Source organism: Vipera berus, assembly GCF_964194415.1.
Source record: "Vipera berus genome assembly, chromosome: 3".
NCBI classification, from domain to species: Eukaryota; Metazoa; Chordata; class Lepidosauria; order Squamata; family Viperidae; genus Vipera; species Vipera berus.
The window spans coordinates 217,819,973-217,845,236 of record NC_138204.1 but is presented as its reverse complement, the minus strand read 5'-3'; the positions used below and the strand labels follow the sequence as shown (position 1 = coordinate 217,845,236).

At 64.7% G+C, this 25,264-nt stretch overlaps 4 protein-coding genes across 5 annotated transcripts; 3 read left to right on the top strand and 1 right to left on the bottom strand.

Moving 5' to 3' along the window:
• Positions 1 to 106: 106 nt before the first annotated feature.
• Positions 107 to 14,764, bottom strand: OPLAH (5-oxoprolinase, ATP-hydrolysing). 2 transcript variants are annotated; one of them, XM_081325310.1, is made up of 26 exons: positions 14,400 to 14,764; positions 13,875 to 14,066; positions 13,005 to 13,110; positions 12,794 to 12,917; positions 12,067 to 12,262; positions 10,254 to 10,419; positions 10,035 to 10,173; positions 9,741 to 9,808; positions 9,392 to 9,645; positions 8,975 to 9,087; positions 8,530 to 8,700; positions 8,304 to 8,441; positions 8,077 to 8,215; positions 6,014 to 6,126; positions 5,625 to 5,776; positions 5,378 to 5,538; positions 4,469 to 4,570; positions 4,079 to 4,253; positions 3,794 to 3,978; positions 3,135 to 3,281; positions 2,846 to 2,980; positions 2,588 to 2,737; positions 2,087 to 2,244; positions 1,572 to 1,732; positions 1,118 to 1,215; positions 107 to 1,028 (listed from the first exon to the last, which is right to left on the bottom strand). In XM_081325310.1, exons 1-26 carry the CDS (start codon positions 14,571 to 14,573, stop codon positions 861 to 863), a joined length of 3,885 nt encoding a protein of 1,294 aa, XP_081181436.1. In that variant the 5' UTR covers positions 14,574 to 14,764; the 3' UTR covers positions 107 to 860. The 2 variants fall into 2 exon arrangements, with proteins under 2 accessions (XP_081181436.1, XP_081181437.1); XM_081325311.1 differs by having other exon boundaries at positions 108 to 1,028; positions 13,005 to 13,113.
• A 35-nt stretch (positions 14,765 to 14,799) lies between these two features.
• EXOSC4 (exosome component 4) lies at positions 14,800 to 15,947 on the top strand. The gene is made up of 3 exons (XM_081325313.1): positions 14,800 to 15,029; positions 15,178 to 15,384; positions 15,463 to 15,947. Exons 1-3 carry the CDS (start codon positions 14,859 to 14,861, stop codon positions 15,820 to 15,822), a joined length of 738 nt encoding a protein of 245 aa, XP_081181439.1. The 5' UTR covers positions 14,800 to 14,858; the 3' UTR covers positions 15,823 to 15,947.
• A 225-nt stretch (positions 15,948 to 16,172) lies between these two features.
• On the top strand, positions 16,173 to 20,908 carry GPAA1 (glycosylphosphatidylinositol anchor attachment 1). Its single transcript, XM_081325312.1, has 12 exons — positions 16,173 to 16,346; positions 16,426 to 16,608; positions 16,683 to 16,794; positions 16,892 to 17,042; positions 17,118 to 17,219; positions 17,570 to 17,766; positions 18,011 to 18,207; positions 18,292 to 18,445; positions 18,823 to 18,915; positions 19,146 to 19,342; positions 19,464 to 19,634; positions 20,299 to 20,908. The coding sequence occupies exons 1-12, from the start codon at positions 16,273 to 16,275 to the stop codon at positions 20,540 to 20,542; spliced, it is 1,875 nt and encodes a 624-aa protein (XP_081181438.1). The 5' UTR covers positions 16,173 to 16,272; the 3' UTR covers positions 20,543 to 20,908.
• A 1,029-nt stretch (positions 20,909 to 21,937) lies between these two features.
• On the top strand, positions 21,938 to 25,126 carry CYC1 (cytochrome c1). Its single transcript, XM_081322595.1, has 7 exons — positions 21,938 to 22,093; positions 23,043 to 23,236; positions 23,660 to 23,786; positions 24,044 to 24,201; positions 24,309 to 24,469; positions 24,552 to 24,652; positions 24,812 to 25,126. Exons 1-7 carry the CDS (start codon positions 21,995 to 21,997, stop codon positions 24,914 to 24,916), a joined length of 945 nt encoding a protein of 314 aa, XP_081178721.1. The 5' UTR covers positions 21,938 to 21,994; the 3' UTR covers positions 24,917 to 25,126.
• Positions 25,127 to 25,264: the final 138 nt, after the last annotated feature.

The following is a 25,264-nucleotide window of genomic DNA, read 5'->3' as shown; positions in this document are numbered from 1 at the left end:
ATGGCCAGAGAGGGTCTCGGGGGAGTCCAGGACCCCCGTCTCCTGCCTGCTGGGCTTCCCATGGGGGAAGGGCAAGAGCCCCAGCTGCCACACAGCCCACCTGGCTACTGGCTGAGACCCAGATGACCTCTGTCGGTCTCACCTTACGCCAAAGAACGCCAGCTGCAAACCCTCCACCGGGAACATTGTCTTAGAGGAAGGGGCGCTCTGCCCCTCCACCTGTCAGAGCCTCACACAGGGAGGGGCTGTTGGGTCAGAAGACATGAGGGGGGTGAGCTCTAGTGCAGGAAGAGGCAGACCCAGACCCCCCACGGAGGCTTCGACCTGGGCCTGGTGGGCAGCACCACCAGGCAGACCAGCTGGCTTCTCTGCTGGGACAGAAACGATTCAAGGACTCCAAGCAGATTCTAACTTTATTCATGCAAAACTACGCTAAGTGCTTGCCCGGCCCCTTCTTCCCAGGAAAGGTCTGGGCAGCGTCCATCCCACCACCACTGGCGCTGTGCCTCACTGTTCTCAGCTGGCGCTGGCGCCACTTGCTCACAGCCCCTGTGCCAGCTGAGAAGAGTGAGGCACAGCACCCTCCCTCTCTCTCTGGGCTTGAGGAGTGCGGGCAGAAGAGAGGCGGGCAGGGGGCAGCCCCCCTAGGGGAAACAGCATTTAGGGTGCATCGAGTGGAAGTCCATCTCTATTTCACCCTCCCCCCCATAGGGCCAGGAAAGGAAGAAAGCCGGTCTCTGCTGCCCCCTTGTGGTGAGAGGTGAAACTGCCCCGCCACCTTCTCCTCCAATCTCTCCATCCTGTCCTTTCTGGCAAGATCCACCCTGCTCAGCCGGGGCCCCTCCTCCCCCTCCCCCTCCTCAGGGCCCATCAATTCTCTCCTGTGACCGGCTGTAGTAGTAGAAGCTGCCTCGTTCCCTGAAGAGCTGGGCCCGGAGCCTGGTCTCTTCAGGCCCTTTGGCCAAGCCTGGCGGTTGAGGGCGCCGTCCGAAGCCCCCTCCCCCTGGGGTCTGCAGGCAGAAGACGTCCTGCGGGCAAGGGAAGGAGAAAGAGCCCTCAAGAGGGCGGCTTCCGGGACAGGGCAGCCGGGCAGGGAGGCACTCCAGGGACTCCTTACCCCAGGCTGCACTTTCACAGACATCTTGGCACCCAGGTTCATGGTCCGTCCGTGGGCTTGGATCAGCAAGTTCAGGCCGGGGGAACCGGGATCGCCACCTGTCCAAAAGGGGAGAAGGAGCCACGGGACGGTCTGGGGGTCAGCGGAGAGGCTGGAGAAGCCCCCTCCAGCCTTGCAGGCTGAGCCTTCCCTCTCCACGCTTCGGCTGTCCCGCCGTGGCCTTCCCGTGGCCTCACCCCCAAGCCCTGAGAACTTCCACCAGAGGCCGGGTGGACAACCGGTGGGGATGTTCGGGGGCTGCCCCACTGAGCAGGCCAGGACCCGTCACGTCCCTTCCAACCCTGTGATTCCACCAGTCCATCCCACAACTGCAGCGACTCTGCCCCCCCCCCAGATGGGCAGAAGAGCCCCTCTGACATGCTGGGACCCCCCACCACACCCAAGATGGCCCCACCTTGCAGCCCGTACGGCTGGAAAGCCCGGCGCTCACTCAGCACCGACAGGACCATCTCCTCCCGGAACAGGAGCTCTCTCCGGACCCCGTCCCCTCCTCGGAACAGCCCAGCCCCTCCGGTATTCGGCACCAGCTGGAAGGTGCGCAGGACCACTGGATACCTGGGGGGGAGGGGAAAGAGAGCGGGGTCTGCAATGCGGTGCCAAGTGCCTCCTGTACAATAGGCTGAGAGTATGCACAGCCAACACACACACACACACACACACACACACACAAGGACACAAGCTGCCTGCCTTGGGGTGAGAGCTTCGAGCTGGGTAATCAATGGGGGGGGGGGGAAACGGCATGGGACTAGGGAAAGGAGCATCCAGACTGAGCCTGCTTGCCAGGACAGACACACACCCCCTGCACACCCACACACACACACACACTCTCCTGGACCTGAGGGACGAGGCGCATTGCCCAGGACCCGGTGCCGAGATCCCCCCCGCTTTTCAGGCTCCACTGTCACCCACCGTTTTTCCAGGATCTCAGGGTCTGTGATGCGGGTGTTGGTCATGTGGCTGTGCACCCCGCTGCGGCCATGCCAGTGGGGCCCCGCCCCGGCCCCCCCGGCCACCGTCTCGTAGTAGCCGATGCGCTCGTTCCCAAAGGTGACGTTGTTCATACAGCCCTGGAGGAGGGTCAAGGAGACGGAACGTGGGCTCTCCGGCCAGCTGCAGAAGCCCCTCCTCCCCCAGGACCCAGGGCTGGGCAGAGAGGGAAGGCCCTGCTTGGGCGTCAGGAGAGCCCCGGTCTCGGGGATGGTGGCAAGTCTCCCCGCGCTCCGAGCACAGCCACCAGCCTCTGGGCGTCTCTCCTCTCAGCCGCTAGCCGGGTACGAGGAACCCAGGAGGTGCCACCTCCTGGCCCAGCTGGCATCTGCGCGAGGCCCCCAACGCCTGGGCCGAGCAGTTGTGTGACCCCCACCCGAGCGCCAGAGAGACCCCCAGTCGGCCCTTCCGTGCTCCCCTCACCTGCGAGGCAGCGCAGACTTCAAACGCTCGGAAGATGACATCCACCACCCTCTGGGAGGTCAGCACGTTGCCCCCCACCACGCCGGCGTCCAGGGAGGGGTGAAGGACAGAGCTCTCGGGGACCACAATCCGCACGGGGGACAGGCAGCCCTGCGAGGAAGCAGCAGGGACATTTCAGGTTCTCCTGATCATCCGGGCAGCCCCCCCCAGCTCTTCCAAGGGCTGCCCCCCCCCAGCCGCCCCTCCCTCCCTCTGCACCTGGTTGAGGGGGATGTCCTCGCCCACCATGCAGCGCAAGCAGTAGATCAGGGCGGAGAGGGTGATGGCACGGGGGGCGTTCCAGTTCCCGTACACCTCCTGGCCGGTCCCCGTGAAGTCAAAGATGGCAGTGCCCTGGGAGGGGGGGAAGAGGCACCATTAGCCCTCCCCCCGGCCATCCACGTTCACCGCTGCTGTCAGTCCTTCTCAGATCCCTGGGAGTTGGGGACCCCTGGAATAGACGACCACCACGACCCCTCCCAACTCCAGGATTCCGTGAGACGCTCACCTCCTGTGGGTCCACTGTCACTCGGAGACAAATCGGGGTGCCGTCGTCCATGAAGTCCTTGGCCTCCACTTGCATGGGGCGGTCCACGTGTCCACGGCGTGTGGCGAACTTCCTCAGCATCGTTTGGACGGCGACCTGTGCGTTGGCCTGAGGGCACAGCCAGGAAAGAGGCAAAATGGTCCTGGACTCTTGGGTGGCAGAAGCCTCCCCATCCTGCAGGGAGGGGCCCCAGGAGGGCCCCACACCGCTGCCTCCACCCTTGGGGCCCCAGCACTCAGCATGGGGGGGTCTTCAGAGGAAGCACCCCGAAACTGCCCTCTCCAGTGTGGGGCAGGCCTGCCCCCAGAGAATAGGAGGGGCACTGGGACCCCCACTCCCTTTCCACTCAACCCACTTACGCTGGACACGGGAGGCGTTTGTTTCGCTGTCCCGGGAAACACGAAGCGATGCCTTCTCGCCTCCCAGAAAGTGGCGGGAGTCGTTGAGCCCAAGCACATCGCATCAACCCCACCTTAAGAATTGAAGGGGGGGGGGTCTCCAACCCGCTCTTGGCTCTCCCCTGGCCACGCAACAGGGCAGGCCTTCCACTGGGTCTTTGAAAGCCTCCAAGCGGGAGGCAGTCCTGGGGTCAAGCCAAGGGCAGCGAGACCCCTCCTCACCTGAATGTGGCCCATGTACGCCTGCACCACGCCCAGCCCATACTGCCCAATCAGCTCGTTCACCAGCTGGATCCCCCTCTGATTGGCGGCCACCTGGGCCCGCAGGTCGGCGAGGTTGTCGTGGAGGTTGCGGGTGCCACTGCTGCCGGGCAGTTGTCCAGGGGCCAGCAGGGCCGCGGTGACGGCTGCAAGGGAAGGGGGTCTGCAGTGGCGGGAAGGGTGATGGGTGCAGCCCCCCCTTCTGGAGAACTGAAGCCCCCTCCCCTCCCCTCCCCAAAGACCAACCTTCCTCTTGAAAGATGCCCTCCTCCACCAGCTTGAAGGAGATGAAGATGGCCCCCTCCTCCTGGAGGGAGTGGGAGTGGGGAGGCATGGAGCCCGGGGTGATCCCCCCAATGTCAGCATGGTGGCCCCGGCTGGCCACGAAGAAGATGGGCCTGGCCTCCTTCTCCCAGAACACCTGGAACGAGCAGCAGCCACTCCATAAAGGGGCAGGGCATGGGGGGGGGGGCTGGGAAGCAGACGGGGGGGGCTGCAGGGGCAAGTCAACCCTGGGGCCGCATAAGCCCCCGAACTCTCCTATTCTGCAGGACCAGCCCAGGGCCCACCTCAGGGACAGCTCTGCGACCCCGGCTGCTTCTTTGCCCCTCTGGAAGCAGGGAGGGGGCCACTCACGGGGGTGATGACCGTCAGGTCGGGCAGGTGGCTGCCCCCTGCGCAGGGGTGGTTGCTCAGGATCACGTCCCCCTCGCGAAGGTCGGGTCCCAGGTGATGGATCTGCCATGGCAGAAGGGGAAATGGGGAGGAGGGTGGAAAGACTCACTAGCAGTTGCAGGTCCCCCACTGAGGTCTGGGTGCAGCCCCTCCCTCTGGAGGAGGCTCCCCCCAGCCCCCCGAACATCCAAGCCGTCCGCCCACCAGCCCCCGGCCCCTGCCGGTGGGCTCTCCCGAGGGGGCCGCCCGGCACTCTGAGCACCAACCACCTGTGGAAACACGAACGATGGGTGGAAACGTGGCAGGAGGGGAGAGAGAGAGAGAGAAGGGGACGGTCGCTTGGTGGTCCACAAAAGAGGGGAGGGGGCTTCTCTTAGGCGCCCCAGGAGAAAGCGAGGGGTGCTGACGGGGCATGGGAAGGGTGCCGGCAGAAGAGGAGACACAGGCCAAGGGCCGGCCCTGCGGAGGGGAGAAAGAGACTCATTCACACGTGCAGGCAGACCCTGCAGGGCGGCTAAGGGGAGGGGACAGGCAGGGGAGACAAAGCCACTCAGCCCAAGGAAGGGGGGGCGGAGGAGGAGCCCCACCCAGACGCCCCACGACACGTGTGTGTGCGTGGATGCATCCCTGCCCTGCAATTCTACTTCCAGTTTTAAGAAAGCGGGACTTCCGGCAACCGCAGCAAAGCAGGGTAGGCGCTTTCCTCGGGACCTTCTCGCAGTCCTTGTTTTACACACCCGTGTCGCATTAACACACTAACTGCCTCTCATTTCTCTGCCTCTGGGGCACCCCCCACCGCCAACTGCCCCAGAGGGCTCCTGTGCCAGGCCTCCCCCGGGCCTGCCCTTCGCCCCTGGAGCCGACCCCTACCTGGAACTGCACCGTCTCCTGCATGGCGCCCAGGTGGACGGGGATGTGGGGGGCGTTGGAGACCAGCCCCCCGTCAGGCCCGAAGAGGGCGCAGGAGAAGTCCAGCCGCTCCTTGATGTTGGTGGAGATGGCCGTGCGCTGCAGGACTTTGCCCATCTGCTCTGCTCGGGAAGAGAGGAGGCTGTTCTCTCAGGGGGGGGCAGGGCCCGTCCTGCCCGGGGGGGCAGGGCCCGTCCCCCACGCTCACCTGCAATGCTCATGAAGCGATGGGAGAAGATGGACAGCTGGACGGGGTCAAGCTCAGGCCCAACTGGGCGGAAGGTGCCGGAGCCCACCGCGATGCAGATGTCCCCCAGGGCTGTCACGGAGGCTGTGCAGCCGGGCTCCAGCAGGATGGTGCTGCAGGAGGGCAAAGGGGCCCTTCAGTGGCTGCCTCTGGGTCACACAGCGCTCCCCCCTCCCGTGGACCACCAGCAGTGGGCATAGAGCATCGTCCACGGATCAGGAAAGTCACGGGCCGACTGTGGGAACGCCTGTGATCTTATTTACCTACTGAGTCGGTAACTTCTTTTCTGCTCCGACAAGATTCAAACCTTGCACCTGCTACCTCCCCCTCCCCCCGCAGCCCCTCCTCACCTGTTCTTATCCACCAGGATGCTGGGGCCAGGGACGGAGTGGCCGTGGAAGAGGTTCTCCAGGAGGTAGACGGGGGTGTCCTGGTAGCCCCCCTCGAAGTAACAGCGGGTCACCTGTAGGTGGGGAGGGGCTTCTTACACAAACCCCTCCCCCATCTGGTGCAGCTGTTGTCCCCCCAGATCACTGTGCAGCCCCCCCCCGGCACTGCACCCGATTGGCACCGTGCGGCAGCTGGTACCTGAAACAGCCCTCCCGGGGACCAGAATTTCTGGGAAGGGGGCAACTAGGGAGAAGCCCCTTTCTCTCTCTAGGTCACCGGGCAGGCGAGGACCCCTGGCTCTGTTAGGACAGGGGAAAGGGTGCAGCCTCCAAGGAGGGGACCAGCAAGTGGCTGCTGTCCGGAACAGAAAGCAAGCCAGCAAGACCAAAAGACCAAAGGCACTTCAACGCCCCCCAGGCTCAGGTTTCCCCTGCACAGCGGAGCTGGGATGACCCAGGCAGGAGGACTCGGAGCCCCGTTCTTCATCCCTGAGAAGCCGGGGATGATGGGCCTCTGCCAGAGGACGGAAGAGGAACGAGTGCTGGAGGGGGACGGGGAGGGAGACCCAATGCCAGGACCGGACGAAGCCCTTTTGAGCCTTTGGAGAAGACGGTGCCAGAAGTCACACACACCCCGGGACTCACAGCATTTTAAAGGGGACGTGGCCGACCTCAGAGTAACTCTCCCCCACCCCCAAAACGCCTCCCGCGCAGCTCCTCCTGAGCCGGGCCACCCAAGGCAGGCCAGGGAGAGTAGCCAAGAGAGAGAAATGCCAGCAAAATCAGCTTTAGGAGGGAGAAATGTAAAGTCCTCAGAGGCACCAAGATGGGACGCAAAGGGGACAGAGGCTGGCGAAACGAGGGGTCTCACTTCCTCCGGCCCCGTCGTGGGGATGGAATTCCCTGGAGAAAGCGACGATGCCTGGAAGAGCCAGAGGCGAAAGGACACCAGGCGGCCAAAGAAGACGGGGGGAGGAGGCCGCCTGGCCCAGAGAACCGCCACGAGTCGGACTCTCCACTGAAGGGGTAACATCACCATCACCAGGCAACCGCCAAGTCAAGAAAGACCCCCCCACTGCAAACTAACCATCAACCAAGATGATGATGATGCTGCCAAAAGAGCCCGATCCTGGAAGGCCTCGGGGTCACGAGCAGCGACTCTTCCTCTGCCACAGGAGGAGTTCATCCAGGAGGAGCCGCCCCCTGAGCCCGGGGCAGAGAGTCGGGGGGCCTCGGGGGGGGCAGGGACGGCTAGGCCTTTTCCAGAAGGCAGGAGGAGAAACTGGGGTGTGGGGGGGGGGTGTAAGAGGATTTCAGCTGGAGCTCAGCAAGATCGTCCTAACCGTGAAAGCAGCTTAACGACAGAGCAGGTTGCCTGGTGGCGGCCTCCCCCCCGCCGGAGTTTTTCCAATGGGGGCTGGATTAGATGATCTCCAGAGTCCCTCCCAACGCTTCCATCCCACAATTCTTTGCATTTTTGGAAAACTGACTTTCCACACTTCCCGTTATGCCCAGGGCTCCCACAGTGGAAAGGGGACGAAGAGAGGGAAGGGGTGTACAGGTGGGGGGGGGGTCTGTTGCCTCCGGGAGGCCCCCGAAGGAGCATGACTGCCCCTCCCATCTGGGAATCTGGAGCAAGGAAGCCAGAGAGGCAGGCAGGCAGGCACGCACACACACACACACACACACACACAGGGCTGCATTCACACAGCAGCCCCCTTTGCTCCATTGGGTTTTAATCTTTGTTCCTTTTAACTTTTCGGAGTGGGAGACTCTGCCTGGATGGTTTCCGCTTTGCAGCCTCGTGCAAGTTTGGAACTAAAATCCTGCCAGCAGCGCGAACCATGTTGGGCAAGTGCCACTCCCAGGCGTGGCTTCCCAGGAGATGCTGAAGAGGACAACACAACAGCCGACCCAAGGAGAGGCCCCCAGGGTGGAGCACAAGGGCCCAGAGGGCCAAAGCTGTAAGGCGAGTGGCTGGGCCAGTAGCGAAGCCCGGCCTGGAGCCGAGGGGAGAGCCGTACCATTTCCTGGGTGGGGGGCTCTTTGCAGATCGGCTGAGGGTCTTCCTGGCCCATCCCGGAGCTGGCGGTGCCCCTCACCCGCACGTCGTCCACCAGAATGGCCCGGCTGGGGATGGTGAAGCCAAATTCCTGCCGATACCTGGTGGGGGGAATCAGGACTTCCTTTGGCTCCCCAGAGGGAGGGGTCCTCGGGGGGGTGCAGGGGATGGGTGTGTGGTGCCACTGACCTACTGGCAAAGGCGGCATCAAAGTCTCCCCGGCTGCAGGAGCTGGCGTGGGCCGGGTAGCCCTTGGCCGAGCACATGAGGGCGCAGTCTGTCCGCTCGTAGCGCAGGTGCAAGAAGGCCTCGGTGGAGATCTGGGACCTGCGGGCAGAGGGGCTTGACATCTTCCGCCCCGGGTGCCAGAGCCGGCCCCCCGGCCCCCTCCTGCCCTCCCAGCCCTGGGGCCCACCTGGTAAAGCCCTGGGCCTCCAACGCGCGCAGACATCTCTCCTCCAGGGCAGCCATCCGCAGATCCAGCTGGGCGAAGGAGGCCGGCCCGTAGACCAGGGAGCAGGGCTCCTGGGCCTCGTGGACGATGTCTGCCAGGGCCAGCCCGTAGGCCGACAAGACCCCACTGTGCCTGGGGGGGGAGGGAATACCTCAGGGAGCAACAGGCCACCCACCAGGCAAAGTGCGAAAGCCCCTCCCCCGCTGGCCAGCACATCCCCCAGGCCCACAGGGGCCTCACCCTGCTTGGGAGGACAAAGGTAACCAAGCCCCCAATTCCCCTGTGCCCGCCCCCCCCCCATGCTGGCAGAAGAACAGGCCTCCTTGGCGCTTTAGGCAGCAGACCTTCCGGGACAGCCGAGGTGCTTCTGCCTCCCCTGACCCCCACCGCACAGCCCAGGACCTACTTGTGGATGAAGACTTTCTTCATGCCCAGCGCCCGGGCGATGGCACAGGCGTGCTGGCCCCCGGCCCCTCCGAAGCAGGCCAGCACGTGGCGAGAGGTGTCGTGGCCCCGGGCCTGTCCAGAGGGAGGAGCAGCACCGTTGGGGACAGACCCTGCTCTGGGGCGGAGGGGGCAGAGGGCAGGGCCAGGCTCAGCACCCCACCCCCCACCTCTCCGGGTGCCGCCTTCAGAGCCAGTTCAGGTCAGCCATTAGTTCCCAGCGCTCTTCCACCCGTCTGCGGCTCCCAGAGTGGAGGGTCGCTGCTCAAAGGGGCCGCCTCTGCCCACCTGGATCACGGCCACAGTCAGGCACCCTCTGCGGCCCCCGTGAGGGCCCCCCTGGAGGCCAGCAAGGACGGGGCCGACGAGCAGCCAGTACCTGTGTGAGCGCCCGAATGGGCCTGCACATGGCCTCGTTGGCCACCTGGATGAAGCCCATGGCCACCTCCTCAACGCTGAGGTCGGGCCAGGCTTCCCCAGAGGTCCTCAGCTCGGCGGTCAGCGCCTGGAAGGCCTGCAGGGAGGCTGGGTGAGAGAGCGGCTGGTTCTCGTTGGGCCCAAAAATGTGAGGAAAGTGGCTGGGCAGGAGGCGACCCAGGCACAGGTTGGCGTCCGTCACGGTCAATGGCCCCCCTGCGAGAAAGGAAGAGATGGGTGCCCATCACCGACCAGCTGCCCGTCTCCTTGGCCCTCCCCTCGCCCAGGACGACACCAGGCGGCTCCCTCACCCTTCCTGTAGCAGGCGGGGCCGGGGTGCGCTCCTGCGGACTCGGGGCCCACCACGAAGAGCCCGGACCTGGGAATTTGGAAGAGCAGCTGGCATCAGGTAGGCTCCCCCTCCCCAAACTCAAGGGGGGTGAAGGGGCCGAAAGCAGCAGCTACCCAGTCGGTGGTTGCAGGGCCAGAGGCTGCCCTTAATCTGTCCCTGCTCAAAGGACGATGGAGGGCGAATCGTCCGCAGCTCAGGGACAAACCCCCCCCCCCCCCGGGGCCAAAGCGGGGAACCGAGGCAGGAGGCTCACCTGAAGAAGAGGCGGGAGCCACCTCCGGCGGCCACTGTGTTGATGTCCAGCTGTGGCACCTGGATGCTGATGCCGGCCGTGGTGGACTCGAAGACGTGCTCGTACTCTCCGGCGTAGCGGCTCACGTCGGTGGAGGTCCCTGCAAGAGGACCCGGTCAGCCTGCCTCCCTCCCCCTGCTCCAAACAGGGCCGCGGAGCCCCTCCACTCCCGCCTCTCACCTCCCATGTCAAAGCCAATGACCGGATGCCCTTCCGTGCGGGAGTAGCTGGTCACTGCGTAGCCCACGACTCCACCAGCAGGGCCTGAGAGGATGGCCCGAGAACCACTGAAGGCCTCCATCGGAGTCAGGCCACCATCTGAACGCATGAAGGCAACTGGCACGCCCTGTGCGGAGGGAGAGGGGCAGGCCGGAGGAGCCCAGGAGCTCACGGTTGGCCAGCTGCTTCGCCAGGTCCTGGGGGGCCCTTCAAAAGCCCTTTGGGGTCCAGTGCGCTACGAACCTCACAGCCCCAAGGGAACACCTCTTGCCACGCCCTCCTTAGCTTTGACGGCCGGTGGACGCCCCCCCCCGAAGGGCAAGCGGGGCCCGAGAGGAGGTGCACGAATCTCACCAATGAGCAACCGGCAGAGAAGCCGCGCTCCTTCCTCAAGCATTTATGGGCTACTTATTAATGCGCTGAACGGGAACACCAGGCGCGCTCGGCTGGGCGCCAGAGAGGGACTTCTCGCCCTACTGCTCGGCCAGAGGTCAGAGAGCAGCCCGGATGCAATTGCTGCACATTTAATGCTCAACTCGCAGGTCTGTGTGTGGCAGCACGTCAGTGTGAGACGCATCCTGTGCAAGTTTATTTATTTATTTATTTATTTATTTAGTTACATTTATATACCGCCCTATTCCCTGAGGACTCAGGGCGGTTTACAGGAAATTAAAAAATCCACCATACAAAAGTTAAAAAAAACCAAATTAAAAAATATTAAATTGACCCTGTATACTTAAAACCCCAATTAAAAATTTCTCCTCAGCCTGGGCCCGAGAGCTCAAAGAGCCAGGTCTTCAGGCCCCGGCGGAATGATCGGAGGTCGGGGGCAGTCCTCAGCTCCACCGGCAGCTGGTTCCAGAGGGCAGGCGCTCCCACTGAGAAGGCCCTATCCCTGGGTGTCACCCGCCGGCAATCTCTCACCGGCGGCACCCTGAGCAGACCCTCCCTGTGGGAGCGCACTGGGCGAAGGGCGTTTGATGCCGGCAGCAGGTGTTCCCTCAAATAGCCCGGACCCAGGCCATGTAGGGCTTTATAGGTGATAACCAGCACCTTGAATTTCACCCGGAGGGCAACCGGAAGCCAATGCAGCTCGCGGAGTAGAGGTGTTACATGGGAGTATCGGGAGACCCCCATTACAACTCGCGCGGCCGCATTCTGCACCAGTTGAAGCCTCCGAGTGGTCTTCAAGGGCAGCCCCATGTAGAGAGCGTTACAGTAGTCCAGACGGGAGGTAACAAGCGCATGAGTAACTGTGCATAGGGCGTCTCGGTCCAGATAGGGACGCAACTGGCGCACCAGGCGAACCTGTGCAAAAGCCCCCCTGGTCACGGCTCCTATGTGGTCTTCAAAATTGAGCCGTGAGTCCAGGAGGACGCCCAGGTTGCGAGCCCTATCAACGGGGGGTAACACCTCACCCCCCATCGTTAGAGGTGGAATAACTTGGTTAACCCGAGATGCCGATATGCACAGCCACTCAGTCTTGGCGGGATTGAGATGAAGCCTGTTTCTCCCCATCCAGACCTGAACCGCCTCCAGGCACCGGGACATCACGGAGAGGGCATCGCTGGGTTGGTTCGGGGTGGAAAGAAAAAGTTCCCAAAGCTCAGTCGCTGCGCTTGAGTAACATGCACAAACAATCTTCTGCTTTAACACGACAACCTGGCTTGCATAAAATGACTGCAAAAGAGCGAGCAGAGCCTGGGCCGCCTAGGCAGGGTGCGATCCCTGGAGGCCCTGTCAGGCCAAGGCCCCCCTGCCTCCCCCTCCTCACCTGGAGCTGCGAAGCAAAGCCGTCCCGGAAGCTGTGCAGGTAGTGGAGGATGCAAGGGGTCAGGTAGGCGTCCACACAGGCCGTGTAGCCACGGGGCACCAGGCGCACCATGGGCATCACCTCGGAGGACAGCGAGACCTGTCGGAAGCCCAGCTCCCGAGCCAGGGCACCCACCTGCTGCTCATGGCCGGGCCACCTGTCAAAGGCACCGGAGGCTGAACCTTGGAGGCCCCCGACGACCAGCTCCCTCCACTCTGGGCCAGCAGGAGAGGTGGACTGAGCGGGGAAAGGTGCCCCCTGCCATGCGGTGTACTCAGGGGGTCAATCCCAGCCACCGAAGGGAGATCTGGGCGGCGAAGGAGAGTTCAGCAGCTGCTAGCGCCTCCCCTCCAGCCATTACCGGCTTCCAGCTCTTTCGGCTATAAACCAGCACACGGCGGCTATAGAAGCCCGGAAAAGAACGGGATCCATAAATCTCTCCAAATCCACCCCCTGCCTGGTTTGTGCGATCCCCGTCTATGCCCAGCTGCTAAATGCAGCCCTTGGCAGCCAGAGGTTGCCCCCCCCAGCTGCCTTCTCTCTGGGCTACCAGCAGCCCAGATGTGCTGCCTGTGTTTCTACATCTGTCCTCCGTGGCACCAACGGTGCACCTTCTACACCGCCCCCCCGGTCTCCCTGTTGGGGGCTGCCCTGCAGGGTCAGGACCCCCTCGGCCCAAGGGACTCACAGGTAGGAGTGCAGCAGGACCACGGCCAGACTGTGGATGCCCCGTGCCAGCAGCGCCTCCAGCTCCACTCGCAGGGCAGCAAGGTTCACGGGCTGCTTCACCACCACCGCCTCCCCGGTCAAGCCTGGGGGGGAGTCCACATCTGCACTCCAGAGGCTCCACCCAGCTCTCCTCAACCCCCCCCCCCCCCGTGCCTGGCTGCAGCTCTCACCTGTCACCCGCTGCCCGGAGTCAAAGAGCTGGCAGCCTTCCTGATGGAGCACCAGGCGCTCGTCCACCTCGACCACGGCCTCGTACAAGACCTCTGGCATTCGGACCTCCTTGGGGGAAGAGGACAGGGGGCCCATGGGGAGACCAGGCCTCGGGGACGGGTCTGTCCACTTGGGGGGGGCAGAGGCAGGGAGGGCGAGAGAGAGCCCATGCCAAGAGAAGGGTTGGGCCCAAAGGGGCCCAGGAGGCAAGCGAAGGGGCAGAGAACCAAGGCTCAGATGGGCCTCCGGCTTCAACAGCCCCCTTCGTCAGTGCCTCACTGGGCTGGCTACACCCGGCGTTCCCCTTCGGGCACAGGTGGGGCAGACCCAAAGGAGTCCAAGCACATCTGGGGAGCCCTGGCTGCCTGCAGCTGTTCTGCTGCAGCCCCTGCCTGGCTCCAGGAGGAGCAGGACTCTCTGGGGCCCCAACTCTTTGCGGAGGGGGGGGCAGCCTTAGGCCAGCAGAGGACCGAGAGCCTTCAGGGCAGAAGGGCCCCCCTGGACTGAGGCAGGCAGGCAGGCTGGCTGGCACTCTCAATCCCGGTCGGCCACTGGCCTCACTGGCCCAAGAAGCCCCCAGGAGCGCGGAGGGGTTGGGGTGGGAGCAGAGCTGCTCACGCCTTGAGTCCCAGGCACGCCCAGGAGGGGGCAGGGGCTCCCAGCCAACCTGACACACACCCCCACACACACACCTGGCTGCCACTGCCAGTCCCAGGTGCAGCTGAGCTGCTGTTCAGGGAAGGTGGCGCCAGCTGGCACAGGGATCAGTCCTCTCGCGCAAGGCACAGCAGAACCGGGGTGGGGGTGGGACCTGTTTGCAGAGCACTGACCAGGTCAAAAATGCTGGGCCGCGCCTGGTTCCCGATGTAGAGCAGGTCCCGGAAGCCCTTGGTGATCAGCAGGGCGAAGCGCTGGCCCTTGCGCTCCAGGAGGGCGTTGGTGGCCACCGTGGTGCCCATCCGGATCCACTCGATGCGCCTGGTGTCCAGGGGCTGGTCTTTGGGGAAGGGGACCCCGCACTCCTGTTGGGGGGGGAAGGGAGGGCTGGACTTCAGCCAGCTGCTTCCTCTGGGGCCTCCCCCACAAGCATCAGGGGAGTCCCAGCCGCCAGGATCGGGGAGCAGAAGCAGTTCTGCCCTTGGCCTCCTCGGCTGGTCTGGCGTGCGGCAAGAGGGAGCGAGCCGGAGGCGGAGACCCCCAATTCGCAGGCCTTCGCCCTCCACCCTCAGGGAAGCATCCGAGCCACCGGCTGCTCCGAGGCCAGCCTCGGGCGCCCCGGGAGAAGCCGCTCCGCAGGCGGCGCCAGGGGACGGGGCGGCCCGCTGTGATCGCTCCTCCAGGCGGGCCGGACTGACCTCCTCCAGGATGCGGCGGATGCCCTCGGTGGGGGCGTCGCGGTAGTTGGCCGGGTCCTCGGAGAGCAGCTTCATCACGCGGACCTTCCCGCGGGGGCAGCGGGCGAAGACGTCGGTGAAGGTGCCGCCGCGGTCGATGGCGAACTGGAACTTGTCCGGCTGCGGGACAGCCATGGCGGCGAAGGGGGCGAGCGGGGCGCCGGGAGGACTCTCCGCGCTCCTTCCCGTCGGCTTCTCGGAAGGCTGAACGGCCGGACGGACCACGAGCGCACCGACCCGGCCGCTGCCCTCCGCCCCAGCCGCCGCCCCGACGGAGACAGCCCGCCCCTCCGCCCCCCGAACGGCGGCCCGGCTGCTGGAGCGGGCGGGCGCTCCTCCTGCGCGCGCGGAGAGCCAGGGGCGGCGCCTGCCGGCCCCTCCCGTCGGGGCGCGGGGCAGGCCGGGAAGCGCCGGGCGGGAATGGCGGGGCTGGAGCTGCTGTCCGAGCAGGGCTACCGCGTGGACGGGCGGCGCGCCGGCGAGCTCCGGCAGATCCGCGCCCGCATGGGCGTCTTCGCGCAGGCCGACGGCTCCGCCTACCTGGAGCAGGGCAACACCAAGGCGCTGGCCGTTGTCTACGGGCCCCACGAGGTAGGCGCTCCCCGCCGCGCTTGCTCGCTTGCCTGCCTGCCTGCCTGCCAGGGGGCGCCGGGTCGGGTGGGGGGCTCAGGCGGCCCCCTCCCTCCCCTCCCCTGCCTCTCCCCCTCCGTCTGCCCGCCGCTCTCCCGTCTCCCCGCAGGCGCGCGGCTTTCGCGGCAAGGCGCCGCCGGACCAGGCGCTGGTCAACTGCCAGTTCAGCATGGCCACCTTCAGCACGGGCGAGCGCAAGCGGCGGCCCCACGGCGACCGCAAGTCCAGCGAGATGACGCTGCACCTGAAGCAGACCTTCGAGGCCGCCATCCTCACGCAGCTCTTCCCGCGCTCCCAGATCGACGTCTACGTGCAGGTGGGGCTCCGGGGCCGGCGCGGGGGGGCCGGGGGGGGCACGGGGGCGGGCGGCTCACCGCCGCTCGGCCGCCTTCAGATCTTGCAGGCGGACGGCGGGAACTACTGCGCCTCGGTGAACGCCGCCACCCTCGCGGTGATCGACGCCGGGATCCCGCTGCGCGACTACGTCTGCGCCAGTTCCGCGGGCTTCGTGGAGGACAGCCCGCTGGCCGACCTGAACTACATCGAGGAGGCGGCCGGGGGCCCGCAGCTGGCGCTGGCGCTGCTGCCCAAGGCCGACCAGATCGCCCTGCTGGAGATGAACGGCCGGCTGCACGAGGACCACCTGGAGCGCCTGGCCGAGGCCGCCCGCAAGGCCTGCAGGGACGTCCACGCCGTGCTGGACCGGGTGGTGCGCGAGCACCTGCGCGAAGGAGCGGCTCTCCCGGGAAACTGAAGCCGAGGGGCTCCCCTGGACTGCGGCCCGCCCCGCCGCCTCGCCTCGGGCCGCTTCGGACCGCCCGGGGCTTTGTACGCCCGTCTCGAACACGCGCCTTCAAATAAACGTCTGGAATGAACAATTGCGCCCGTGAAGTCTCTTAGAAACCGGGGCGGGCCAAGAGGGGCGAGGGTCGCAGGCGGCCGCGGCGGCTCCGGAGGGCTTCGGGCCTGCTGCGATCTCTGCGCGGCGTTTGGGAAGAGCTCCGGCCGCCTCCGAGGCCCTTCTCGGCGCCGCGCGCGATTCGGGGGTTCCCGGAGCAGCGCCGGCCCTCCAGCGGCGCAGTCCGGGCGCGAACGCGGGGAGGCGCCGGCGGCGCGCTCGGGACGGGCGCTCCTCCCCGGCGCCGGGCGGAGCGTGCGCGTTTTCCGGGGAGGCGCCTCCAACGGCTTCTGCCGGCCGGGCGCCATGGGGCTGCTCTCCGACCCGCACTGGCGCCGCGCGGCGTCCCGGCTGCTGCTGCGCCTGCAGGCGCCGCTCTGGTGGGTAGGGGCGGGCGGGGAGGGGGCTCCGTCCGCCGCCCGCCCGGCTGAGCCGCTCTCCCCTCGCTCTCGTCCGCAGCGCGCTGAGCTTCGTGGCCGGCTTGGGCTGGTTCCTGGGCCTGGCCTTCCAGCCGCTGGCGCCGCGCGCCTCCATGTCGGAGAACGCCATGGGCTCCACCATGGTGGAGGAGCGCTTCGCCCGCGGGGACCGCGCCCTGGCCCTCGCCCGCGAGTTCGCCGCCCAGCGCAAGAAGGCCGGCGGGTGAGTCGGGGCGGCGGGGCGGGCGCGGGGCGGCGGGGCGGGGGCCGCGGCGACCAACGCCCCTCTGCCCGCAGGGCGCTGCCGGTGGCCTGGCTGGAGAAGAGCCTGCGGGGCCTGGGCCTGGAGGTCTACGCGCAGAGCTTCTCCCGGACGCTGCCCTTCCCGGACGAGGCGCGCGAGAGATACGTAAGGCCCGGGGGGGGGGGCAGCCGGGGCGGGAGGCTCAGGAGGCTCCCTCCTCCCTTCTCCTTTCTCCCTCCTCCCTTCTCCTCCCCTCTTGCAGATGGTGAAGGGGACCAACGTCTACGGGATCCTGCGGGCCCCGCGTGCGGCCAGCACCGAGTCGCTGGTCCTGAGCGTGCCCTGCAGCGGCGGGCAGCAGCAGAACAGCCAGGCGGTGGGGCTGATGCTGGCCCTGGCCGCGCATTTCCGCGGTGAGGGGGGGGCAGTGGTGGAGGCGGGGAGGGAGGGAGACAGAGGGCCGGTGCTGAGCTGCCCTTCCTTCCCAGGCCAGATCTACTGGGCCAAGGACATCATCTTCCTGGTCAACGAGCACGACCTGATCGGCATGGAGGCCTGGCTAGAGGCTTACCACGACGTCAACGTCACAGGTAGGGGGGTCTGCCGGGTGCTTGGAGGGGTGGGAGCCTCGGTTCCCCCCTGCCCTCCCTGGCTTTGCTCCAGGGCGCCCCCCCCATGCCTCTCTTATCGGGGCTGCTGCTCCCCACATCGGTTAGGACCCATCCGGTTGTTAGCAAACGCTTCCCTTAAAATGAACGGGACTTCTAGCCCTTTTTAGAAAAGCAGGGCAGGGATTGGGCCCATTGGCAGCTTTGGGAAACCTGACCCTGGCTTTTGGCAGAGCCTCTTGGAGAGCTTCCGAATCTAGCCACTAGGAAACTCCACCGCCCGGCTCCCCTCTCTCAGGGAGGCACCCACGCAACGGCTGTGTCCTCTACAGAAACGCAGTCCTCGGGGACGTTCGGCCGAGCAGGAGCCATCCAGGCCGCCATCTCTCTGGAGCTGAGTAGCGACGTCATCACCAGCTTTGACGTGGCCGTGGAGGGGCTGAATGGGCAGCTGCCCAACCTGGATCTGGTCAACCTCTTCTACTCCTTCTGCCAGAAGAACGGGCTGCTGTGCACCATCCAGGGCAAGGTGCGCGGAAGAACTCCTGCGTCCTGGGTTTGTCTGGAGGCTGCCTGGAGGGGAGACCACCTTGGCCATCAGCCCAGCCAGGCCGGAGGAGGTGCCTTGCGCCAGACTCGGCCACTGGTGGAGCAGGCACGTGGTCAGTCTGCCAGCAGGATCCCTCCGCGGTCGGGGTGGGAGCGGTGGTGCCAGGGCACCCTCCAGACCGTGCCTGCCCTGCTGAGGGCCTTCCCTGTTCCCCCGCCTGCAGCTGCAGCGCTCCGACTGGGACTCCCTGCCGGCCTTCCTGCACTCCCTCCAGACGCTGCTGCTGATGGTGCTCAAGCAGGGCTCCGGCCACCCGCAGGGGGACCACGGCCTCTTCCTCCGTTACCACATTGAGGCCGTCACCATCCGCGGCATCAACAGCTTCCGCCAGTACAAGTTCGACATGGGCGCGATGGGCGTGTGAGTGCCGAGGAGAGGCCGGGGGGATGCTGGAGGCCCCGTCCGGGACCCGAGGCCGCAAGGCTCCTTCCGCTCTCCCCCCAGGACCTTTGAGGGGATCTTCCGGAAGCTGAACAACCTGCTGGAGCGGCTGCACCAGTCCTACTTCTTCTACCTGCTGCCTTCGCTCTCTCGCTTCGTCTCCATTGGGCTCTACATGCCGGCCTTCGGCTTCCTCCTCCTCATCCTGGTCCTCAGGATATCCTGCTCCAGCGGGTGGCCCTGCTGACTGGGAGGCCTGAGACGCTTCGGGGAGGGTGGCTGGGATGGGGCTCTGGCGCACCCTCCCCCGAGGAAAGTGGGGTGCTGGAGACACGTGCGGGGACCCTGCCTGAGTCCTCCAGGGCCACGTGCCAAGCAAGCAGGGTTTGGGGCCGCTGGGTGCTGGAAGAGGGCGGTCCCATCCCGTTGCAGGACCCCCCGGCTTCCTCAGCAGGCGAGGGGCCCTTTGGCCTGAGAGAGCGACCCAATGTGGTCAGCAGCTCTTGTCCCCAGAATGCTGGGGGGGGGCAGTCCGGGTGTCGGTGTTTGGGGATTGCCTATGTCAGTCCTGTTTTCCTGGACTCCCCCTTCAACGCCCTGGACTTGTGGATGAAGCTGAGCAGCTTCGACGGCGATGGGAACCAGCTTTGCGATGGAGACCAGGCTTCAAATCCTGCTCCCCTGGAGGTGGGTTGCAACAGGAAACGGCAGTCCTGGCCCCTTGAGAAGGGGGGTGTTGTGCTCGTGGCAGAAATCTCCCTCTCTTCAGGGATCGACTTGGGCCCTGTGCTCGGCCTGTTGTCAAATTCCCCAGCCTTGGCGGTGGGATATGCCTGGCCAGCTCTGGCTTGGCCGTTCCCGTGCTTTGGGGGTGGAGGAGGACACCCCCTGAGCTGCTGACATCCCTTTTGGGACAGGATCCGAGGCCCAGCTTGCTGACCCTGGTCCCCCCACTGCTCATCTGCCACGCCGCTGGCCTTGCGCTCTACTTTGTGCCCGTCTGGGGGCAGCAGATGGCCACTGAACACTTCCCGGTCTCTGAGGCGGAGGCCGTGGTGCTCACCAGCATTGGGATCTACGTGGCCGGACTGGCCTTGCCCCACAACACGCATAGGTAACGGTGGGGTGGGAGCCTGGCCTCCCGCGTCGGGTTGCACTCGGGGCTGGACGTGAGGAGCAGGCAGGCGAGTGGCCGGAGGGTTCTGCCCAGACTCAGCCGGGCTCCTGCCTTGCAGAGTCCTGATGGGCTCCGGGACCAACCAGGGCTGGATGATGCTGAAGCTGTTTGCGCTGCTCTACCTGGCCATGCAGCTGAGCTGCGTCGCGCTCATCAACTTCTCCCTGGGCTTCCTGCTGACGGTCACCATGGCGCCCGTGGCGGCGATTGTGCAGCCCACGGGGCCCAGGTATGCCCCGGGGCAGGGACAGCAGCGCCGCAGGGCCTCTGAGGCGGCAGGGGGCGGGAGTGGCATGCTATCCCAGGGCGGTGGGTTTGCTCTTCCCTACCCCAGCGATTCCCTCCAGGGAGAAAGGAGAGCTTTTGAACCATTCTCTGTATCTGGTGCCCCAGGCCCGAAACCGTCTCTGTGCGGCGAAGGTTGGCGTGAAGGAAGCCAACATTTTCACAAGGGTGAATCCCCTCCTGGGTGGAGGGAACAACCAGACCAGTTAGCAGTATCAGTAGCCAAGCCAGGCAGCCCGTTTCTGCTGTTTCTGGTTCCTGGATTAAAGGATTGCTGACATGGGTGAAACCTTCAGCACCTTTGCACCCTGGTTAGATTGCAGTTTCTCTTAAGAAATTGGTGGGAAAGGGTGCCGATGCATCTGTGCAGGGAGGGGGGAGTGCCAGACAGGTCACGTTCCCTCCCCCCCCCCCCCGATTTAAGCCTGGAAAGCTGGCAAGCAACTCCAGCCCACCCAATCAGCCGCCTTAAGCAGCGCAGGTGCAACACCTGAGGAGGCTTCGCCCTGCATCTCTGGCCAAGGCCGGCGGGCGGGAGGAAAAGCCACCGGGGGATGGGCACAGGTCTTGGGCAGGGTGGGTGTGATCAGAAGCCCCCTCCCCCGCAGGTACCTCTATGCGGGGCTGCTGGTGGTGGTCTCCCCAGCCATCACCCTCCTCCTCTGCATCTTCCTGTACCAAGAGCTGATGGAGTACCCCATTTCGCCCCTGGAGGGCTGGCAGCAGTTCCTCCAGGTGATCGCAGAGGGGCTGCTGGACCACTACCTCTACGGCTCCATCGTCTTCCCCTTTGTGGCCATCTTCGTCTACCCCTGCTGGCTGCTCTTCTGGAACGTGCTCTTCTGGAAGTAGCTCCCCCCCCCCGGCCTTGGCCCACCAGAGGCCAGCGAGGTTTTGAAGTGGAGCGGGGAGGGGAATCCGGACCCCCCCTCCTGCACAGCAGCCGATGGTGTCCAGAGAGCTTTCCAAGAAGGCAAGGAGGAGGCGGCAGCTGCCAAGCTCGCAGTGTCGAACGTCCGGCTGGCTGCAGGCTGGGTCCTGCTTCTGGGCCGGCCGCAGAGGGTTGCTGGGGCCACAGAGATTGGCTAGGGGCCACTGATTCTCTTGGACTTTGCTGCGGTTGCAAAACCTAGAAAGACCCTCTGGAGGCCGGGAGGGGGGGCGGGAGCTGTGGTTTGCCTGAAACAGTTTTGGCAAAATAAACCGTTTGGAAGTTGTGGTGCAAAGAGTGGATTTGTGTATGCCCACCGCCCCTGTCGTTTTTCAGGCACTCGCAAGTTCCGAGTCAAAAAGGACTCCGGGTGGGTTGCAAAGCTGACCTTGAGAGGTTGAAGGCCGGGATGGGGCTCTTGAACAATGAACCTGAAACAATCCTGTTAAAACAACGTGGAATTTAATGTGGAGGAAAGCAAAGCTTTACATTTAGGCAGGAAAAATCAAAGGTATAAAAGTACAGATTGGGCTAACTGTGAGAGGCACCTGGGAGTCCTAGTGGACGATCACTTGCCAGCCCTGTGCAGCAGCAGCAGCCAAAGAAGCTAATACAATCCTGGGTTGTATAAACGGGCATGGAATCAAGATCAGAAGAAGAAGCAGTACCGCTTTATAAATACCTAATAAGGCCACACCTGGAATACCTGCATCCAGTTTAGGTCACCACGTAACAAAAAAGATGGTGAGACTTTGGCGGAAAAAGCGCAAAGAAGAGCAACTAAGATGATCCGAGGCCTGGAGACTAAAACGTACGAAGAAGGGCTGCGGGATTTGGGTCTGGCCAGTCTGGAGAAGAGAAACGGCAGCCTTCCCGTATTTGAGGGGCTGCCACAAAGCGGGGGGGGGGTGAACTTGTTCTCCAAAGCAGCGGAAGGCGGGAGAAGAAAACAAAACGAAGCCGGAAGAGAAGCAACCTGGAATCGGGGAGAAGCTTCCTGAGGACGATTAGCCAGCGGAACTGCTCGCCACCGGAAGTCGAGGTTGCTCCGTTTCTCGAGGCTTCCAGGAAGAGATTCGAGTCGTGAGAAACGGTCCAGGTTCTCCACCAATCGTCGCGTCCTGGGCTCCCTTCTCTCTTCTGATTGATGGATTGGCCGCTTCCGGTCCCGCCCGCCCTCTTGGCGCAATCGCTGCGGGCCCACGAGGGGGCGCTCCTCTAGACGATGCGTAGGTCTGCCTGCTCCATCCGCGGAGGCCCGAAGGCGCCGCGCCGCTCTAGCCCACCGCCGCCGGGAGGGCGTCGCTCGGAGGGCCGGACTTCCGCCGCGCGGCGCCTTGTGGGAGAGCTGTCTGGCCCAGGCTCGCCCCAAGATGGCTGCGGTGGCGGCGGCGGCGATGGCGGCGCGGAGCCTGGCGCGCTCCCGGGGGCGCTTCCTGGTCCCGGCCCTGCCCGGCGGCCCTCAGGCGCGGGTACGGCCAGGCGGACCGGGACGGCGCGCGCGCGGCTCCCCCCGCTCGGACCCGGCTCGGTCCCGGCGGCTGCCCCAAGGTCACCCCGCTCGGCCGCGGCCCTTCCCCCCCGTCCGGCCCCCGCCGCCGCCTCCTGCTGCTGCTGCTGCCGGCGCCCCGGAGGAGTCCCGCGGGAGGAGGGTCCGGAGCGGCTGCCGGGAGGAAGGGGGGAGGCTCCCCCGGGCAGCCCCGCCGGCGGCCGAAGGAAGCCCGTCCGCCCGGCGGGGCGCTCCGGATCGGCCCCCTGGGAGGGCAGAGAGGCCGGAGGGCGGCGGGTCGGTCCGTGGCGGTCGGGGTTAAGTGCTTAAGTGCTCCGAGGGGGATGGGAGACCGGAAAGCGGGTCGTGCCCCCCCTCCTCCCTGGCCAAGAGGGCGGGGCGGCCCCCAGTAGCCGAAGTGGCATGTTGGATATCTGAATTGTCCAGCCGGGTCCTTCTCACCTGGGCAGCTTGAAGATGGGTGGACTTCGAGTCCCGGAGTTCCCCAGCCAGCTTTGCTGGGAGTTGAAGCCTGTCCATTTGAAAGATGAAAGCTGGCTGGGGAGTTCTGGAAGCCCCCCTCCCCCCTCTTCAAGTTGCCAAAGTAGAGAAACGCTGCTCCAGCCTAATTTGTGCAGAAGGATTCCCCCACGTCAGGGTTTTGTGTTATCAACGTGGGAACTCTGCAGTATATATCGTGGTGTGTGTGTGTGTGTGAGAGAGAGAGAGAGATTCAGAGCAGTCAGCCAGAATTTCTGGGAAGCAGGTGATAGAAGAATCCAGCAGAGCAGCGGACTGCAGGGAGAACAGGGACAGGCCACTGGAGTTTCAGCCACATTTGGCCGATGACCTCTGAGGATTTCCTGCTTGCTTTGGAGGAGCGAGGCGCCGTTTCCCTTGCAGGAGATTCACTCGGTTGCCTTTCTCTGCAGGCCAATGTGGCGTCGGTGGCGGGTCTCTCCTGGGGCAAGAGGGTGGCCCTGAGCGCTCTGGGCGTTCTGACAGTTGGCGGGGCAGGGCTGGCCTGGGCCCTTCACAGAGCTGTGAATGCCTCGGAATTGGAGCTTCATCCCCCCAGTTACCCCTGGGGCCACGGTGGCTTCCTGACTGCCTTGGACCACAGCAGGTACGTGGTGTCCTAGCCCAAGAAGCCAGGGCTGGCGGTCCCGTTGGAGTTTGTTTTACCTCCTCTGGATGGGAAGCAGCTGCCAGGCCTTGTCTCTTTCCAAACCCTGTCCCGTCCCACCCGATGGCACTTAGGGGAAAGCTTTATAGCTGGCTCCGCTTCCTTTGCTGCTCCTGCACCCAGGTTCTGTCTGCCTTTAGTCCAGACGGTCATCTCTGAGCTCCCTTGGCACTCTGCTTGGCCCGGCTGCCTCTGGCACTGGGCGTACCAGGCCAGCTCAGAGGAATCCTGATCCTGGGCAGAGCCATTCCCCAAGAGCGGAAGCCAGACTTTCCTCGGTTCCTGTGCTTGCCTGTCGGCTACCTTGTTTGTAAGCGCTGCCTTCTGAGGCTCGTGGCCTGACGGAAACATTCGTGTCCACAGTGTCCGGCGTGGCTACCAGGTGTACAAGCAGGTGTGTTCCGCTTGCCACAGCATGGAGTACTTGTCCTTTCGCAATCTTGTGAACGCCACCCACACTGAAGAGGAAGCCAAGGCCCTGGCTGAGGAGGTAAGCAAAGCGTGCAGCGGGATTCAACTGGACCACAGGGAGGTGACCCTGGTTGGGATGGTGCGGGCGCTGCTCTGGACTGCCTCGTGTCTGGTTCACGCCTTCAAGCGGTTGGCGGTAGGGCTGGTGGCCACGTCACCACTCCACCCGACCCCGCTCCGGGAGCTGAGGTGGTGATGGATGAAGGTGGGCAAATACCGGCTCCTTCTCTGGGGAAGATGGAGGGTTCACAGCGAGGCTGACCTCTCGCCCTTTAGGTGGAGGTGCAGGACGGACCCAATGAAAACGGCGAGATGTATATGCGGTCTGGCAAGCTGTTTGACCGCTTCCCCGACCCTTACCCCAACTCTGAAGCGGCGCGGGCAGCGAACAACGGCGCCCTGCCTCCTGATCTCAGCCTCATTCTCAAAGCCAGGTAGTCTCTACACCCTGAGGAGGGGGCGGGGCACAACTGGGCGGTTGGCACTGCCAGGCAGAGGAGAGGCTTGGAGACGCTGGGCCCTCACCGCCCTTCCCTTTCAGGCACGGGGGCGAGGACTACGTCTACTCCCTCCTCACTGGCTACTGCGATCCCCCGGCAGGCGTGACTATGCGGGAGGGGCTTTACTACAACCCCTACTTCCCCGGACAAGCCATAGCCATGGCCCCTCCCATCTACAATGACATTCTGGAATACGAGGACGGTGAGTGGGCTGGGGGGTTGGGGATGGCAGGAGGCCTTTCCCTCGACTGGGCTGGTGATCACCCGGGTCTGCTCCTTTGCAGGCACACCTGCCACCATGTCGCAGGTGGCAAAGGACATCTGCACCTTCTTACGATGGGCAGGGGAGCCAGAATTCGACGACCGCAAGCGGCTAGGTCTCAAGGTGCGTCTTCTTTGCCGGCCGTGGCCTGATGGGCCAGGCAGGCGTAGCCAGGAGCTGCTGCTGTTCCCTGGTGGGGACCGAGAGGGCTGCCTGCAAGGGGGGGGGATGCCTGGGAGTGGGGAGGGAAACTCTGTGACAGCCTCTCCTGTCTTCACGCAGACAATACTGATTGCGTCTGTGGCAATACCCTTTGCATACTTGATGACAAAGCACAAGTTTTCGGTTGCGCTGAGCAGGAAAATGTTCTACCAGCGTCGTGACTGACCTCTGGATGAGGCAGACCCGCCTCGGATGCCAGAGCGTTGATGGCACTTCGTCCTTCGTGCAGCTGGGTGGGGGGGATGGCTGCTTCTCCCGAGCGCCCTGGCCACTATTTAATGCCTCCCGCCGTTCATCCAGTCGCTCTCACAGCCTTGGCAAGAGGACCCTGGGGCAAGGGGTGGCAGGCACCCAATAAACGTGTTTCCTCAACCAGACGTTAGTTGCTTTCTTGAGACGCCGAGTCCCCTCGGCCTGCAGATCATCTCACCTAAGTTGTGGCCATTCCTGCCCCGCCCCCCCTTCCCTTCCCTTGCAAATCTTCCTCGGCCCTGAAAAGAATCACCGGCTCAG

Bases quoted from the DNA above. Each gene is read 5' to 3' on its own strand.
- OPLAH (XM_081325311.1), bottom strand. From the start codon at position 14,573: ATGGCTGTCCCGCAGCCGGACAAGTTCCAGTTCGCCATCGACCGCGGC. The intron at 10,174-10,253 runs GTGAGAGGCGGG...GTCCTCTTGCAG, and splicing joins CATTGGCTTTGACATGGGAG to GGACCTCCACCGACGTGAGC. The intron at 1,216-1,571 runs GTGGGGCCATCT...CCTTTTGGACAG, and splicing joins CCAGCCGTACGGGCTGCAAG to GTGGCGATCCCGGTTCCCCC.
- EXOSC4 (XM_081325313.1), top strand. From the start codon at position 14,859: ATGGCGGGGCTGGAGCTGCTGTCCGAGCAGGGCTACCGCGTGGACGGG. The intron at 15,030-15,177 runs GTAGGCGCTCCC...GTCTCCCCGCAG, and splicing joins TTGTCTACGGGCCCCACGAG to GCGCGCGGCTTTCGCGGCAA. The intron at 15,385-15,462 runs GTGGGGCTCCGG...GGCCGCCTTCAG, and splicing joins AGATCGACGTCTACGTGCAG to ATCTTGCAGGCGGACGGCGG.
- GPAA1 (XM_081325312.1), top strand. From the start codon at position 16,273: ATGGGGCTGCTCTCCGACCCGCACTGGCGCCGCGCGGCGTCCCGGCTG. The intron at 17,043-17,117 runs GTGAGGGGGGGG...CTTCCTTCCCAG, and splicing joins CCTGGCCGCGCATTTCCGCG to GCCAGATCTACTGGGCCAAG. The intron at 18,446-18,822 runs ATATCCTGCTCC...TCCCCCTTCAAC, and splicing joins TCCTCATCCTGGTCCTCAGG to GCCCTGGACTTGTGGATGAA.
- CYC1 (XM_081322595.1), top strand. From the start codon at position 21,995: ATGGCTGCGGTGGCGGCGGCGGCGATGGCGGCGCGGAGCCTGGCGCGC. The intron at 24,202-24,308 runs GTAGTCTCTACA...CTTCCCTTTCAG, and splicing joins AGCCTCATTCTCAAAGCCAG to GCACGGGGGCGAGGACTACG. The intron at 24,653-24,811 runs GTGCGTCTTCTT...GTCTTCACGCAG, and splicing joins GCAAGCGGCTAGGTCTCAAG to ACAATACTGATTGCGTCTGT.